The 12,820-nt window shown below is 41.7% G+C and overlaps 1 protein-coding gene across 1 annotated transcript in view; it reads right to left on the reverse strand.

Moving 5' to 3' along the window:
• Window positions 1–12,820, reverse strand: part of DMRT1 (doublesex and mab-3 related transcription factor 1) — a 61,510-nt gene that overhangs the window by 27,872 nt on the left and 20,818 nt on the right. The window contains exon 3 of the mRNA XM_014546323.1: window positions 11,923–12,070. Coding sequence (XP_014401809.1) covers window positions 11,923–12,070 — 148 coding nt within the window. The remainder of the gene's footprint in view (window positions 1–11,922; window positions 12,071–12,820) is intronic.

Raw genomic sequence — 12,820 nt, forward strand, 5'->3', positions numbered from 1 at the left:
TCAAAAACCCTTAATGACAGGGTTCCTGTGAAGCTTCTGAGCTGGTGAACACATCAAGGTGCTGGAGTGTTGTCTGCCCCGAGAGAGCTGGGAGCTCTCCACCTCACCCCACATCTGCCCTGTGTGTCTCCTCCATCCACCTATTCCTGAGTTATAGCCTTTATAATCAACCAGCAACAGTAAGTAAAGTGCTTGTGGAGTTCTGTGAGTCACTCTAGCGAATCATCAAACCTGATGGGGGGATCATAGGAACCCTCAAGTTTGTAGTGGGCTAGGCAGAAATGCGGGTGGCCTGGGGACCCCGTTTACAGCTGGTGTCTGAAGTGGGCAGCCCTGTGAAACGAAGCCGTTAACCTATGCAGTCAGCTAAATTTGGATAATTAGTGTCAGAACTGAATTGGATTGCAGGAAACCCAGTTTGTGTCAGATTCGTTGGTGTCAGGAGGATAAAACCTCTTACTGCCTGATAAGATTGTTGTTAGGATTAAATAAAATGATGTGTGAAACTGCTTCATAGAGTATTTTTCATATTTGGCTGAACTGTGATGGACATCAGCTAGTTCATGAATGCTAACCATGGGAAGTTTGCCTTTTGTCGGAGAGCTTGGGAGGTGAGTAAGTGGTCAGCAAATGCAAGACATTAGACGAGGAAAGATATTTCATTCATTCTATACACACTGGCCCACCAAAACTCAGTGTCCTTCTCCTATTTCCCAAAAACCTCATCAAGAAGAGACAGGTAGAGATAGTAAACCCTTCTATGTTATGGACTGAACTGTGCCCCCCAAAACTTATTATGTGGAAGCCCTCGCCTCCAATGTAACCGTATTTAGAGTTAGGACATTTAATGCGGTTAAATGAGGTTTTAAGGGTAGGGCCCTTGTCAACTAGAACTATTGATTTCATAAGAGGAAGAGAGGTCACAACAATCTCTCTCTTTCCCTCTCCCCCTGTCCCTCCCCCTCTCTCTCTCTCTCTCTCACACACACACACACACACACACACACACACACACACGGCCAAAGGAGAAGAGGGAGTGAGGCCTCACAAGAAACCAACCTTGATGGCACCTTGATCTTAGACTCCTAACTTCCAGAACTGTGAGAAAATACATTTCCTTTTTTAAGCCACCCAGCCTGTGCTACTTTGTTAGATAGCCCTAGTGGAATAGAAATAGTATTAGCGTAAAACAGGAAAATTACACAATCTGGCTTGCTCAGTGTCCTTACTAATACATTTCTCTCATTTCATATAGTGGGTTCTACTCATTACAGACATTCATGTGCTGAGTTATTTACTATTACTGACTAGAGGCCTGGTGCACAAATTTGTGCACGGGTGGAGTCTCTTGGCCTGACCAGCGATTGGGGCCGATCAGGGCTGGCCAGGGGGAGGGACCGTGGGAGGTTGGCCAGCTGTGGGAGGTTGGCTGTGGGAGTGCACTGACCTGACCACCAGGGGGCAGTTCCTGCGTTGAGCGTCTGCCCCCTGGTGGTCAGTGCACATCATATGGCCAGTCGTCTGGTCATAATGGTTGCTTAGGCTTTTATATATATAGATTGGTTATAAAGGATATAACTCAGGAATAGACGGGTGGAAGAGATACACAGACCTGGAGATTAATAAAATGAGCTAAAACACATATTTCACCTTGAGAATCTTATGATTTAATAGTTTTTCTGGGCCCTGCAAGTTTTTGAACTCAAAAGAAACCATTAAAAAAATAAATCACTATTACATATTACAGCTTGAATGAACCTCAAAAACTTTTTGCTAAGTGAAAGAAGCCAGATACAAAAAGCCACATACTATGATTCCGTTTATATGAAATGTCCAGAATAGGCAAATCCATAGAGACAAAAAGTCCAGTAGTAGTTCCCAGGGGCTGGGAGAGAAGTAGAAATGAAAAGTTACTGCAATGGGGACTCCCTAGGGCAGTGGTCGGCAAACTCATTAGTTAACAGAGCCAAATATCAATAGTACAACGATTGAAATTTCTTTTGAGAGCCCAATTTTTTAAACTTAAACTATATAGGTAGGTACATTGTTATTAACTTAATTAGGGTACTCCTAAGGCTTAGGAAGAGCCACACTCAAGGGGCCAAAGAGCTGCATGTGGCTCGCGAGCCGCAGTTTGCCGACCACGGCCCTAGGGGATGATGGAAATATTCTAGAATTAGGTAGGGGTGATGGCTGCACAACTTTGTCAATATATTAAAAACCACTGAACTGTATGCTTTAAAGGGGTGGATTTTATGGTATGTGAATTATATATCAATAAAACTGAAAACTGATTTGTTGTGAGTAAACAAATCAATCAAGCCCATCCCACCTCTATAACCATATAAGGAGCAAAGGGGAAACATGCCTGGAAAGGAAGAACTGGGTCATCTATCCATATCTCATGTTGTGATCCTGCTTTCTCTAATCTGAGAAGTAAACTCTCCCTTAGGTTTCAGGTGAAGACCTCAACCAAGTCTTGAATGAGAGCAGGACAGCTGGGGACGTGTCTACTCCCTTGTCCACCCTGTAGAGCAGCGGTTCTCAACCTGTGGGTCGCGACCCCTTTGGCGGTCGAACGACCCTTTCACAGGGGTCGCCTAAGACCATCCTGCATATCAGATATTTACATTACGATTCATAACAGTAGCAACATTACAATTATGAAGTAGCAATGAAAATAATTTTATGGTTGGGTCACAACATGAGGAACTGTATTTAAAGGGCCAGAAGGTTGAGAACCACTGCTGTAGAGGCTAGGCAGCAAGGCTGTTCTGTGTACAGGAAAGAAAGATGTGTGTCCCCGAGACCTGCTGACATTTAGGGATCACTGCAGCATGCTCTCTGCTATGGTTCATCTCCTAGGCATAATGCTAGGTCCAAAGACACATAATTGGCACTCAATGAATTTATGACTCATATATTGACTGAGCTATCAGTATATATGCTGGGGGAGAGGGGGTGACAGGAAAGAGAGAGAGGAACTGGTCTTGCCAGAGCACTTCAAGAGTTACTGTTATGGCTGGCAAAGCTACCAGGGGATAACTGAACCAAATGCATGAAAAGTACAAATTCCCACTTTGATTCTGAGTGGCTGTGCATTTTTTTTGCTGTTATATTAATGGAGCTAACCTATAGAATATGAAAAAAGAAATATCTGGACCTACGAATTACCTAAACAATACAGTTAATATGTTCAAAGATAAATTATAACTCAGAAACTTTTCACTAAGAAACCTATGAATGGTTTCAGCCAAAACAGGAAACTGTTCCAAGCATGATCAGCACTGCCTCTTATACCATTTTTCTAGAAATATACATGAAACTCTTAAAACTGCTGAATATGTTTAGAGAAAGTATTGCTTTCCTCCGTATTACATTTTTTTTATTTTCGCCTTCTACCCCAGGGTCCTAAAACAGTGGTTTGGAGCTGACTTGGATGAAGTATAAAGGTGCCATATTTAACAAGTAAAATATAATTTTAATATTAGCACTTTTAGGGTAAATGTAAATAAACCTGATCATGCAATAAATTCAGTGTGCTCTTTTATTTTGCAGATTCAAGCTAAAACACCATAAATCTTCTCTTAGAAGCAGCATCTTTCAAGACATAGAGGCAACACTAAGATTTTGACACCCACTAAAAAAATAATAAATAAGCAATGGACTTCAGAGACCTCCCTCCCCAACTGATGTGTCCAATGGGGTTTCTTCGATTTGCCCTATCAAAGGGATCACCCAATGTACTACAATAATCCCAGGAGAGAGGGGTCCTTGGTTTTGTAAAAAAGAGTGGTAAGCAAGACCACTTTACACACAGTGAAATCAAACCCACTTCCATGATGAAATAACCATCTCCTCTAGTTCCCCCAAAAGATTCCATTTATGCCAGTTTCAATGAACAGCCGTCGGGAGGTACATAAAGCTGGTCACCATCCTTTACAGCAGAAGCCCAGTTGGAACCTGACCTCAGCATATATTGTATACCCATGTATATGTGCAAGATGGGAAGTATATGCCTATATATAAATATAAATACATATAAAGCTAACTTTCAGTGTTCAGAAAACAAAAGCTATCCCCATATAACAGCCAAATTCTGACATAACTCAATCTGGACACCTCATCTGGTGTGCACCGCGCGCATTCCCAGTGTAAACCCCACCGCGCTGGGCAATGATATACTGTAATGTCACATCGCAATCTGGATTTACTATAAAGGGCCTCTGACGAGCTTCAGAGCAGTAAACATTGCAGCGAGGTGTATTTCACACTGAGCTGGTTTTTATGAAGAACACTTCACCGCCCAGGCACGGCACCTGGATGATGAATGGTGAAAGATGCATGACAAGCTTCATCATTGTTTGTAAATCTTAACTGTTCCTGCTCACTAACTCTGGAGGCAATTTTCAAAGACAGCGGCAGACAGAAGGACAACACAGCTTTCCTGAAGGTTATTCAAGTTGTACTTGGCCTGGCCATGCCTTTGAGGAGCTGAGCAGGGGAAATAAACTCCTGAGTTACTCCACACCATGCCCGAAAAACGTCACTGAGGCCCAGTGCATTCAAGCCAAATTGGAATGAAGAAAGCCCATACGTGATGATGCTGGATGCTCTAACCAGAGTGGCTACTGTTGCATCCAAGCTAATGCCTACATGGGTGCTGCAACTTCAGGATTTTAAAATACAAATGGTCACTGAGTAAGTAACAGAAACAGGCCAATCTGCTGATGTGTGATGTGCTCACAATACACTGGGCCCCCTGCACTATCCCCTGTGCCACCCCTAGAGGCCAGCACCTTACACCTGCAACTGCAAGTGTTTCCTTGTGTTGCACTGAGCAGGCAGGCATGTCACACCTGAATCCCATCAAGATAAAATTGGCATCAAAAAGATAGGCAAGCGATGTTTTCTGGTCATTATGTTCAACCTGGTTATGTCAGGACACTTACGAATTCCTAAAGGTGTACTTTCCAGGGCTCCTGGTCTCTGTATTGTGCTATAGACTACAATCTTTAGTCCGAAGGAAAACCCCTGCAAATGTGTCCTCTGTACTGAATTTAGAATTGTTAAAGTGTAAGCTAAAGATGTAAAAGAAATCTCAAAATAAGCCACTGACAGACTAAGTAGAGTGTAAAATACTGCCTCATCAAAAATTATCTGGGAAAGATCAGCAGGCCTTTTATTCACACTCCTCTTAATCCTATATAATAAAAGTGTGGTATGCAAATTGTCCCCTCCACCGGGAGTTTGACCAGGGGGTGGGGCCCGAGGGAGGGGTGGGGGGAAGGGAGGGAGGCCCTGGCCGGCAGCTGGCAGCCGCTAGGGACCCTGTGTACGAATTTCGTGCACTGGGCCTCTAGTTTTAAAATAATAGCTTATGTCCACAGGGGGGAAAAAAAGAACTACAAAAGCAGTTAATTGTATTTCTATACACTTATAATTTTAAAGCCATTTAATTTTGTAATGTCTGCCTTTATCAAATATTAACTTCACTCCCTCCTGTTATAAAAGGAATATTCAAATATAACCAAAAAATTAAAAGTAACTTTGCTGTGTCAATTAAGTAAAAAAGGTGTTTTAAAGTTTATATTTAGCTTTGGGAATAGCAATGTAAATACCACACCCGATATGCTGGTGATTTTTTTAAAGCTGCTTTTTGTTGGGGTATTTTTTTTTTTTTTTGCTGGGACACCAAGATGCTACAGAAAGACAACCCCAGATAGGGGTATTTCTGCATGATGCACATGCTGAGGAAGCAAGTTCTGAAATTTTATCATTATAGCACAAGAAGTGCTATTGTATGACTGTTGTCCAGTGGACTCCAAACCAGCTAAGTCATCACCATGCTGGTTCTCCACCTGCCACGTGGAAATGAGGGCCCCTTCTCCTCCCTACTTCATTGGCATCAGCTCTATGCCTTAGTATCCTCATCTGCAAAATGGGGATACTACTACTATTATAAGAATTGAACTAGAGGCCTGGTGCATGAATTCGTGCATAAGTGGTGTCCCTCAGCTTGGCCGGCAATCGGGGCCAATCAGGGCTGCGAAAGGTTGGCCGGTGGGAGGGGCCGCGGGAGGTTGGCAGGCCGGCCACAGGAGGTTGGCTGTGGGAGCACACTGACCACCAGGGGGAAGCTCCTGCATTAAGCATCTGTCCCCTGGTGGTCAGTGCATGTCATAGCGACTAGTCTTTCAGTCACTTAGGCTTTTATCTATAATAATAAAAGTGTAATATGCTAATAAGACTGGATAGCTGAACGACCTTCCGGATGTCCTTCCAGGTGAAGCTGCAGCAGCGGGGACTGAGGCAGAGGCAGTTAGGGGTGATCAGGCAGGCAGGCGAATGGTTAGGGGTGATCAGGCAGGCAGGCAGGTGAGATGTTAGGAGCCAGCGGTCCCAGATTGCAAGAGGGATGTCCAACTGCCAGTCCGACTGCCATGGATTGGGCCTAACTGACAGTCAGACATCCTCTGAGGGGTCCCAGATTGCAAGAGGGTGCAGGCCGGGCTGAGGAACCTCCTCCACCCCCTCCATGCACGAATTTCATGCACCGGAACTCTAGGAAAGATAGATAGATAGATAGATAGATAGATAGATAGATAGATAGATAGATAGAGTTAGGCCCATCAAGTGCACAGACATTGTCTTATAGAGATTGTCAGAGTTACATAACTGTGAGAAAAGGAAAAGGAAGGGGAGGGAAGAGAAAATCATAGGATATAATAGTAGAAAGAATGCCCAGAAAGTGGTTTGGAAAACTTGGGTTCCTATGTTGGCTCTTCTTCCTAAACACCAGCACCAAGGCTCAGGGATGGCACAGCACCCAGCCTGCAACTCCACCCAATCTCTATTAAGTATAAAAAGTGATTAAGTCCCTTGCTACTCTCTTGCACGGCTATGTTATTAATCATAAAGTATATGTAAAGAATTAAGTCTTCAAAATGCAAGTTCTCCAAAGAGAAGATTCTACATGATATAAATCCAGTGTATGTTTAAACCCCATGTCTGATCTATTTGGGTTGTTTTACCAAATGCCTAACTTGAGGGCCGGTGAGGTACTGGCAGAAATGACCCAAAGGTCAGTTTTTTATTCATTCAAGAAACCAGGAGCCACCCCTGGAGCCCTCTGAGAACATGGCCTGATGCTAGGCACCTGGAGAAACACAAAGCTGGAAGACTATGACCTGTGCATGTGTGAGAAAACACACCCTGGTAATTCTTACTAAAGTGCTGCAGTGAGTGAAGTCTTTCCTTACAGCAGTGAGTACAATGGCGTTCACATAGCCCCTGCGAAGTGCCTGCTATTTCTAGACTGGTGATGACTTTGTCAAGAGCCAGAGTTTTACACAGAGGACATGTTAGGTGTACATTGGCTCTCAGCCTTTTCCACAGTTTGCCTTGTAGGGTGTTCTTTTCATAGAGAAAGAAAAAGAAGTTTAAAGAAAATACAAAAATATGTGTGTCCTCATCAAATAGCATTTTAGTTTCCCTCCATCCTATTCTTTAGGTATAAGGGGACCTGCTGTGTCCTTATACACCCATCTTCTCTAGTTATTTTCTTTGCTCTATGTAGGAAATATATGTGTGATATGTTAAAAATAAGTTTTCAAAGCTGCCATTTCTAAATGTTTATTATATGCTTAAAATTATTATGCTTCACCTTCCTCACTCAGCAGACCATGATGTCTATCTAGCTAATTCCAAGAATTACAATCCACATACTATATGGTTAGTTTCAAACAGGGTCCTTTTGGAGCCAAAAAGTAAGCCTTTCTTGATGAACATAATCACTTTCATGTGCACAACCCATTGCCAGGTACTTGCTAAAATAGAAAGATGTAAGACATGGTGACAGGCCTTCATGTGAGAACAAGGGAGTTGATAGTTTCTGCCATACTTTTTTCTAAATTAAAAAATATATATACATATTCTTATTGATTTCAGAGAGGAAGGGAGAGGGAGAGACAAATATCAATGATAAGAGAGAATCACTAATTGGCTGCTTCCTGTATGCCCCACATTGGGGATCGAGCCCACAACCCAGGCATGTGCCCTGACTAGGAATCATACCAGTGACCTCTTGGTTCATGGGTCAATGCTCAATCACTGAGCCACACCAGCCTGGCTTTCTATTTAATCTTAACTCCTTTACTTATCTCCTCTTAGACTAGAAACAAAGCATTCACAAAACCACACCTTGGGCCAGCTAGTTTTCCTTCCCTGTTGGATTACTCCCATCAGCACACAAGCCTACCATAGTATCTCCCTTCCTTGGAAAAAAAAAAGAGAGAGAGAGAAAAGGACCTTCCTTGAACTTACCTTTTCCTCTAGTTAGTGCTCCATTTCACTACCCTCCTTAGAGTAAAACTCCCTATAGAACTGTCTGTACTCACATGCTTCTCTCCCATGTACTCCTGAGTGTAGTAAGGCTTTGGTTCTCACTTCCTCACCAAAGTGGCTACTCATCCACTTTGATGTCCAGGTCATCAAACATCTCTACCTTGCGGCAGCCAATGGTCAATTCTAGCCCTCATCTCATTTGATCCATCAGTATTATTTGACTCTTTTCATTTAAGTGCTTTCTTTAATTGGCTTCCAAGACACTATTCACCCTTAGTTTTCCTCCTACCTCATAGGCTGCTCTATATTACTCTCTCCTTTGTGGGTCGTCCTCATCCACCAGAGCTCTAAACACTACAGGGCCCCAGGGCTCAATCCCTGGTCCTTTCTTCTTCACCTACACTCACTTCTTTGGGGGGGGGGGGCCAAGTCTCATCCTATTGCCTCCAATATGCGCTGAATAACATCTATGCACTGAACTTTCCAGTTCTTTTTTCCAGCAGTGACATCTCCCCTCAATGTCACTCTTCATACATTCAATTCCTATGACAATCCACTTGGATGACTAATGAACATCTCAAACTAAATATGTACACAATTAAACTCCTAATTCCCACAAACACGTTTTCTCCATAGTCTTCTTTACCTCAATAAATCGAAACTCCAGTTTTCTACTTGGTCAGGTTAAAAATTATGGAGTCATCTTTCACTCTTTCCTTTATGGCTCATCTCAAATCCATCTGCAAATCTTATTGGTTCTATCTTCAAAATACATCTACAATTCAACGACTTGTCATCATACCACATTCCCACCCTGACTGAGCCACTGTCATTTTTTGTAAGAATTACTACTGTAGCCTTTTACTAGCAACTGGTCTTCTTGCTTCCACATCAAATCCCTACAGTCTATTCTTAAATAGTAGCCAGAGTTTAAAACCACAAGGCAGACATGTCACCCCTTTGCTAGAATACTCCAGTGGTCTCCCAGCTCACCTGAAACAAAAACCAAGTGCCTGCAATGGTTTACAAAGTCTGGGCCCGCCATCTCTCTGATCTACCTCCTAACACTTTTCAGGATACGAAAAGGAGAATGGCTCTCTGCCTTTTCACAAAGAAAAACAATGAACAGTAGCAACATGGCATTCCCTACAGTCTATTTTCATGTGGCAATCTTTAGCAAAACCAGAGGAAAACATTGAACTTGGACTTGTGTTTTTAGATGGTAAAGAGAGGTTATGGTTGTCTTTAAAGAAACTGAAGAAAAATGGATCTAATGGCAAAAACATACTTAAATAAGACTTTAAAGAAAACATTAAACCTCTTGAAAATACTGTTTTTCAAATTACTTAGAAGTTCCCACTTAGAATAACTGATTTACTATTTACTAACCGTTAACTTATTAACCCAACCAACCAAAGGACTTCAACTCAAACTTGACAGAATTGATAAATGTAACTGGTTATCAGTCAGCCTTTGTCACTCTCACAAATAAAAACAATGATGTCCCCATCCCCTCACAGCACGCTGCCACTAGCCTCAGCCCCATTAAGGGCCTAATTTGCCCCCAAAGAGCTCCCCACTTGTGTCAATACTGATAAAATTGAGGAACCGGTGCCCCAAGAGATGGCACCTGGGATGTCCACACACAAGTTTCTCTTTCCTCTTCCCTTCCCACCAGCTCTATAAAAATCTCATACGATGTAGAGCCCATGACACCATACATGGAAGTCATAAAGCCACACTTCTTTTAAAAATAGCTGTCTTGGATTTTCAATTAATTCATGTTCTCGTTGTCCATCGATTCCAAAACAGAGATTTCACTGCAATTCTTCCTAGCTAATGCCCTCATGTCTGAAGCTTGACCCTCCTGATTAATTATTAGTGAGTTAGAGGGTTACTGGGAGGTTAAACCACACTTTCAGATACACATATCACCAGAAAAGTTTTGAGGAAATTCTAGGTGTTATTCACCCAATCTTTCCCTGTGAACACTGGAGCAGCCAATCTTTTCTTTCCTGGACTGTAACCTCTTTCCTTCTGAGTCTCTTCTTTTCTGCCATCAATTCAAATGCCTACTGCTCCTCTCCAAATTCATTCTTCTCTGCTCTAATAAATTCTTCTTATCTTTTTGTCTTATTGCCTTCCTCTGAATTTACACCTTTGTCTCAAGAATGCCAGTGCTTCTAAAAACATTCCATTATTCCTGGAGAAAGAAGGTTAGGCAATTTCCCCCTTAAAGTAGGTTTCATTGGTAATTTTCTGAATAAACTTTTTTTAAGGACTCCATCAGACTATTAGGATTCTGACCTTACAGAATTATATTTCCTTAAAGAACAAGCTAACTTAAAAATAATACTGGATTCATTTATTCATTCATTCATCATTCAACTAATAAATAACAAATTTTTAAAAAGGCATCATAGCATATAAAAAGATATGAGATGTGTTCACTATCCTTAAGGAGCTTAAAATCCAGATAAGCATATATAATCAAAGGAAGAACATATGAGCATATATTATACAGTATAAACATTCATAATAGTTGTGTTTGTCCACTCTGAAGTATGACTATTAATAAAAGTCAAAGTACGATCAACAATATGTACTTCAGTGTTTCTGCAGTTCACACTTATCGGTTCCCTTAACCTATATTATATAATCCACATTAACGGAATCCTTTATTTTTAGTGCAATAAATAAAGTGTAACTTGCCCAGCCTTCTTAGACTTCATTGTTCTAAATTTGGAAATCAAAGCATGGTTCTGATTCTCATTCTCTAAGTACTTGCTTTACAAAGAAACCAGTTCTCTACAGAGAATCAAGTTATTGAAATTACCAAGTCATTCACCATTGCCCTGATTTCTACTGCCTCGACCGTGTAAGCTTCTCACTTTCCCAGGTCAAAAGATAATACTTATATATAAAGAACTTAAAAACAGGTCCTAGGAACACAACAGCCGAAAAAAACCTGTCTGTCTCCACAGTGTAAACGCTGGGGAGAAGGTTAAAACTGAAATTGAGCAATTGTGTATTTCCAAGTGCTCTGGTACATTAAGCAGTCATTTTTCACTTCAAAGCCATTTTATCAGAGTTATTTACATTGCTACTGCATAAACTCTGAGACCGCTTGTATTAAAAAATGTTTTATTATGTTATTTTATTTCTTTTCCCCAAAATATAAATATACCTTCAACTTTAAAATGGAAAAATTTTGGAAAACAAGTATTCAATATATGAAAATTCACTTTACCAAAAACATCAGGACTTGGAACCACATTTAAAGTGTCCCTGTATTTCATATTGATCCCTCAGAAAACACATTTTTAGCTTCTGAGGAGTCTTTTATCTTATTCCTGTCTCTCTGGGTATACAAAAAAGAGAAAGGTAATATTAAGAATCTAGGCAAAACAAAATCATTCCATAACAAAACACCTTAAAGGATACTTATATAAGACTTACACAGCAATACACTTCCCAATAGCTCTTCACTGGTGAACCCTTGGAGAGCCAGAGACCCGGTGCTGGACACTCATCCTCTCTCCACCCAGAATCCAGTCTGTGTAACCAGACACCTACCGCTCGCTTTGGTTTCCGGGTAGGGAGGGCCGTCCTCAAAAGTGAAGATCTGGGACACGCTCTGGCCCAGGTAGGAGGGAGCTGGGTAGTACGAATGCATCCTGTACTGGGAACCCACAGGGTGGCGGTTCTCTGAGGTTTTCATCGGCTTAAGAAAAAAGAAGGAATGTATTAAGACCAAAGTTGCATTTTATAGTCATTTCAAGAATTGCCTAATTCTTTAAGTGAAGGCCATACCCTATTAAGTTGGTAGTATCCTCAACCATGCAGTACACTAACCCTGAAAATACTAGAACTGTGCATTCTGAGGTGCCTTTTCTATCTTGGGGTTCCCGCTAAAGCACCCCTAAAATTCCTTCTCATCCTATGATGCCCAATTAACAAGTAGTAAAGAGAATTGGGCAGGAAAAACAGGAGAGCATGGCATTACTGTGACAATGACTACCCTGTTTGACCAGCAGCCAGTCATTTAACCTTCTCACATTTCTTCACGTGTAAAACTGGCATCTCATCTTAGTGAACATACAGTGCATATAGAGAATATTTTTTAAAAACATGAAAATAGGGTGAAGGTAAGCTATTGTCATTAGCATGATGCTATGCTGAATATCATCACTCGGCATCCATTCCCACCCCCTTCTATGCTTTTCCCTGCAACAAGGAACAAAAGTGCGATATGTTTCCCAGACTCTCCTGTCACCAGGGCTCTGGAGGTGATTTGGATTCTGCTAACAAGACATGGAGTGAGATTTGGAAGACAGAAGGGAAGGCAGAGGGAGCACGTGCTGTCTCTCCAGCAGCAGTGAGCAGCTGGCACTCGGCATTTGTGCCTTCTTTCTGGCCATCAGACCTTGCCTTTGGGACCAAGGGGCAGCTTTTATATAAGGAGCAGTTCACA

Source organism: Myotis brandtii, unplaced genomic scaffold (assembly GCF_000412655.1).
Source record: "Myotis brandtii unplaced genomic scaffold, ASM41265v1 scaffold44, whole genome shotgun sequence".
Taxonomy (NCBI): domain Eukaryota; kingdom Metazoa; phylum Chordata; class Mammalia; order Chiroptera; family Vespertilionidae; genus Myotis; species Myotis brandtii.